The 4,472-nt window shown below is 51.5% G+C and overlaps 1 protein-coding gene across 1 annotated transcript; it reads left to right on the top strand.

Moving 5' to 3' along the window:
- Window positions 1-2,511: 2,511 nt before the first annotated feature.
- On the top strand, window positions 2,512-4,196 carry TMSB4X (thymosin beta 4 X-linked). The gene is made up of 3 exons (XM_032678653.1): window positions 2,512-2,703; window positions 3,285-3,398; window positions 3,735-4,196. The coding sequence occupies exons 2-3, from the start codon at window positions 3,299-3,301 to the stop codon at window positions 3,767-3,769; spliced, it is 135 nt and encodes a 44-aa protein (XP_032534544.1). The 5' UTR covers window positions 2,512-2,703; window positions 3,285-3,298; the 3' UTR covers window positions 3,770-4,196.
- The last annotated feature ends 276 nt before the right edge of the window (window positions 4,197-4,472 follow it).

Genomic DNA, 4,472 nt, shown 5'->3' with positions numbered 1-4,472 from the left:
CCAAATAGAAGCAAACATAAAAGGACATGGAGACATGCAATTTCTGTAGCCATACCACTAATGCAAACTGCTATAAAGAGGATTTTTTTTACAGAAATTAGCCTACATCCTGCCACAGAAACACAACGACCTTCATTTTGCTTCAGCAGAACAATATTGCCTTCATATACATAGTAAACAGCAGAGAAACAGCAAGAGTGTAAATCTTTCATTTGTCACTGTCTCTCAGAACTATAATTGAATCTAAGCTCATCAGAGGAACCTGGTTTGCAGATAGCAGCAAAACTCCATCTAAGCCTGTGGCTTACACTGATTTAGGGGATCCATGGCTCTGTCACAAAATGAGCAGAAGGCAGTATTGCTACTGGACAAGCAGTTTCTGAAAAAAGCCAGACCCCAGTCTGCAAATATTTGCTGTTCTTTAATTTCAGGAGCACATTTCCTGCACTGAGGTCAGGGAAATACTGATTTGCTCAGTTACATTGGTGAGCAACTAGAGCAGCCACAGAGGAGAACAATTCTAAAGAATACTTTTATTAAATTTACTCTCACTTAAAAGGCAGAAAAATCTTTGGCAAAACTGAAAAGTCTGAGACTGTAACATCACTGGGTATGCTTATGAGCTGATTATCAGGGAAATTTCACAATTCCTGGTCATGGGGTTCAATGCTCAAAAGCATCAAAGCAGTAAAAGGCCATAAACTTATTTTACAGAACTTGCTCAAAAGCTAGCAGAGTTAGCTGGTATACAACACAGAGGATCCCTCGGGACACATTTATGCCATTACTATGAAAATCTGTAAATATCCTCAAATTATATGATATATTCCTTGTAATTTCTTTCCTGAGTGATTCCTTTGGCCTTCCATCTTGCACAGTTCCTGGCTTACACCACATTCTGTTTTGGAGAAGATCATGGACTACAGGAGGAAAGCACACTTCATATACCACACCTCCAAATGCAAAGGAGCTTGGCTTTAGGAAGACTGTGGGCTGATTTGAACTCCTGGTTCACTATAGAAGGTATTATTTGGATTGCCATGGGGACAAGATTCTACCTCCTTGAAAATACAGCTCTAGAAATGCTATGAAAAATAGCCAGCCAAGAAGGAGGGGGTAGCCACGAAACAGAGAAAGCAGCATCTCCAGGGAATTTATTGAAATGTATTTATAGTTTTCCTTGCATGTATTAATATTGTTTGTGACCCAGGGCTTTTAATTCACCAGCAATCTCCCTCACATTGGACGCCCTGCTGGTGGGCAGGGAGCAGGGAGTGATAACGCTCAATGGCTTCCATTCGAATGTCCCAGAAGCGGCAGAAATTAAGTGAATTCCCACACGCCTGCTCCTGTGCCCCCTCGCACCTCCAAACCAAGCGTGCCTCTGCTCCCTTGAAGACTGTTGCCAGACAAAGGCGCAAAGATTTCCCCGTCTCCTCGTCAGTCAGCCTCACGCACACGCACACATACACCGCCCAATGTCTCTCGGCCCTTTCACGTGAATAATTCAGTTTATTCCCTGATGCGGCAATTGCAGAAACAGGAATCACGCTTCCCATACACTCCTTTCTTCTGCCCTCTCCCCTACAGCAGCTGCCCACCTAGCCAGATGATGCTGGGGTTGGGACCGATTGCTGCTCGGGGACGCCTGTTTGAATCCCCCGAGCCGAGGGGGCCGCTGAGCACATCTGGAGTCCCGCGGGAGCTGGCAGCAGTCCTGGCCCAACCGCGGGCCACCACGGCCCCGTCCTCGGCCCTAGCCGTGCTCCCGGCACTCCTTCCCCATAGCAAGACGGGCAGGGCCGGACGGCGGTTGCTTGGCCGGGGTCGGGCTGGGAGGCAGGGCCAAGCATCATCTGGCCGAAGCCATGTCTGCTGGCCCGGCACCAAGCCTGGCCGGGGGGGGGTTGTGGGGTGGTTCTCTTTTCCCCCTGCAGCCGGGTTGCAGGGACAGCAGCAATGGGATTTCCTCTTCTCGCATCAGGGATGCAAAGGCAGCGGGGCAATGGGGACGGGGGTGTAGGGCGCACCAGAGGTAGCTGCCGGAGCTGAAGGGAAGCGAGTTTCGGCTTTTCCTTCTAGTAAGGTTATCAGCGAGATGATATTGCTCAACCAGGAGAGCGAGTCGCAGGGAGCTGGAGCACAACCACCGCACGGCTCCAGCCAAGCACAGCCTTCCGCCACCGCGGGAGGCCGCCGGCGGATGCCCCTGCCCCTGCCTCGGCCCCGGCCCCCCTGCTTCCGTCCCAGTCTCGGCCCCGGACGCCCACCGAGGCCGGGGCGGGGGCTGGGCAGCGAGGGGCAGCGGCCACCCCCCCCCACACCCCGACCCTTCCTGGGGGTGCCTCCCCGTCGGCCGGAGCAGGGACCGAGGAGACCGGGGCGATGCTCGGCTATAAGCCGAGCTGTAAGCTGTGTGTGTGCGTCCGTGTGTGTGTGTAGCTTTGTGTGCGTGTACGCGTGTGCGCGGAGAGGAGGAGGGCTGGGCGCTGAAAGGAGGGGAAGGAAGCAAGGGGAAAAAAAGAAGAGAGAGCGAGCGAGAGAGAGAGAGCGGAAAGCGGCAAATGGGTAGCGGGTGACATCACCGTCATTTGCATAGGCGCGGGGATAAAACCGCCCCGCCAGCGAGTTCTCTTTATACTGGCGTACGGATCGGCGGCAGCAGCGAGCGGCGGGGCTGAGCATCACCGCGCGGCGACACCGGTGGGTCCCGCCGCACCCCCTCCAACCATCCCCCCTCCCCCGGGTCCCTCAGCGCGGGCAGCGCAGGCTCCTGCCCGGCATCCCCGCCGCGGGGAGACCGCGGGCAGGGCAGGGCAGGGCGCGGGGACTGTTGTCCGGGGGGGTGGGAGGGAGGGGGGCCATTGTCCGCGTGGGGGTATTGTCTGAAGGCGCGCAGGGCGGTGGCATGCGAGGCGCAAGCCGGTTTTGCTGCCATCCCAGGGCTTTATTTTTTAATTATTTTTCCCCGAACGAGTTAAAAACGCGGTCAGCGCCGGGCGCGTCCCCTCTATTGTACTCCGCAGAGCGCAGATACTGGGAGCTGCTCCCGGCGGCGGCTGGCGGCGGGCTGCACCGCCTTGGATGCTGGATTAAACGGACACTTTTTAAAATTACTATTATTTTAAAGTATGTCGGCGGTGAAGCGTTTTATTTTCGGCGTACTTGAGCGTGCGGGTCCCGCGGGTCCCCGCGTTGGGTGCGGCGGGCGCGGCCCCGCAGGGGCGCCTTGGGGAGCGGGGAGCCCTCGCTGGGGGTAACGGGTTGTTCCCCTCCGTGCGCAGAGTCACCTGCCAACATGTCCGACAAACCAGACATGGCTGAGATCGAGAAATTTGACAAGTCCAAATTGAAGAAGACAGAGACGCAAGAGAAAAACCCGCTGCCTTCAAAAGAAAGTGAGTGCGGGCAGGCAGGGAGGGAGGGAGGGAGACGGGCAGGGAGGGATGAAGGGAGGAAGGCGGGAGGAGACAAAGAGGGGCGGCAGGCGGGGAGCCGGGGGTGCGGCGGGTGCGGGGTGGAGGGAGGATACACAGCTGTGGCTGTGCCAGACAGCGAAAACCTGAACCCACCGCCTAGCAGTGCTAAATTTACAATTATTTACATCCTATTTCGATCTGTAGCTAAAAATATACCTATATTATAGCAATTTATAGCAATTGTCATGTGAATGCATTTGAGGTTCCCGATCTTCATTTTGTTTTCTCTCCTTTTCTGTTTTTCCCCCTTTTTAGCAATTGAACAGGAGAAGCAAGCGGGTGAATCGTAATGAAATCTGCCCTTCCAAATTATGCACTGTACATTCCACAAGCATTGCCTTCTTATTTTACTTCTTTTAGCTGTTTAACTTTGTAAGATGCAAAGAGGTTGGATAAAGTTTAAAATGACTGTACTGCCCCTTTCACATCAAAAGAATAGAGAGAACTACTGACACTGAATGAAGGCGCTGCCTTTCCCTCTGCCTGTCTGGCTTTGGTCCTGGTGGCATGAAAGAGCTTGCATGTTGATGAAAGAAGAACTTGGGTGGGACTACAGTAAACTAGAGTAACACGAATAAATGCAAAGCTGTACCAAGGTCCTGCGATCTGTAAAATGCAGTTAATCGAGTGCCATTTTTTTTTTTTTTGTTCAAATGATTTTAATTATTGGAATGCACAATTTTTTTAATATGCAAATAAAATGTTTTAAAACCTGGATGGTATTTATGTCCTCTCTTTGGAGAACTGTATCAATGGATATGAAGCATAAAAGCTGGTACTGAGACACGGGATACTATAAAACGTTTGGAGATGCCTCAAACCTCAGTCATCATTCTCGTTTTTTTCAATATTTTTGCTCACCAATAGATAAATTTGTGGTCTTTGAAGCTAGTTTTTAGACAGATTTCAGTAAAAAATTGCATATCTTATAATTTGTTATCATGTGAGTATATCACTTTAAATATTTCTTTAATGTAGAGATTGATAAAGGCA

The sequence above is a fragment of the Chiroxiphia lanceolata genome, chromosome 2 (assembly GCF_009829145.1).
Source record: "Chiroxiphia lanceolata isolate bChiLan1 chromosome 2, bChiLan1.pri, whole genome shotgun sequence".
Taxonomy (NCBI): Eukaryota; Metazoa; Chordata; class Aves; order Passeriformes; family Pipridae; genus Chiroxiphia; species Chiroxiphia lanceolata.
Note: the sequence above shows the minus strand (reverse complement) of the source record. Positions and strands in the feature narration are given on the sequence as shown.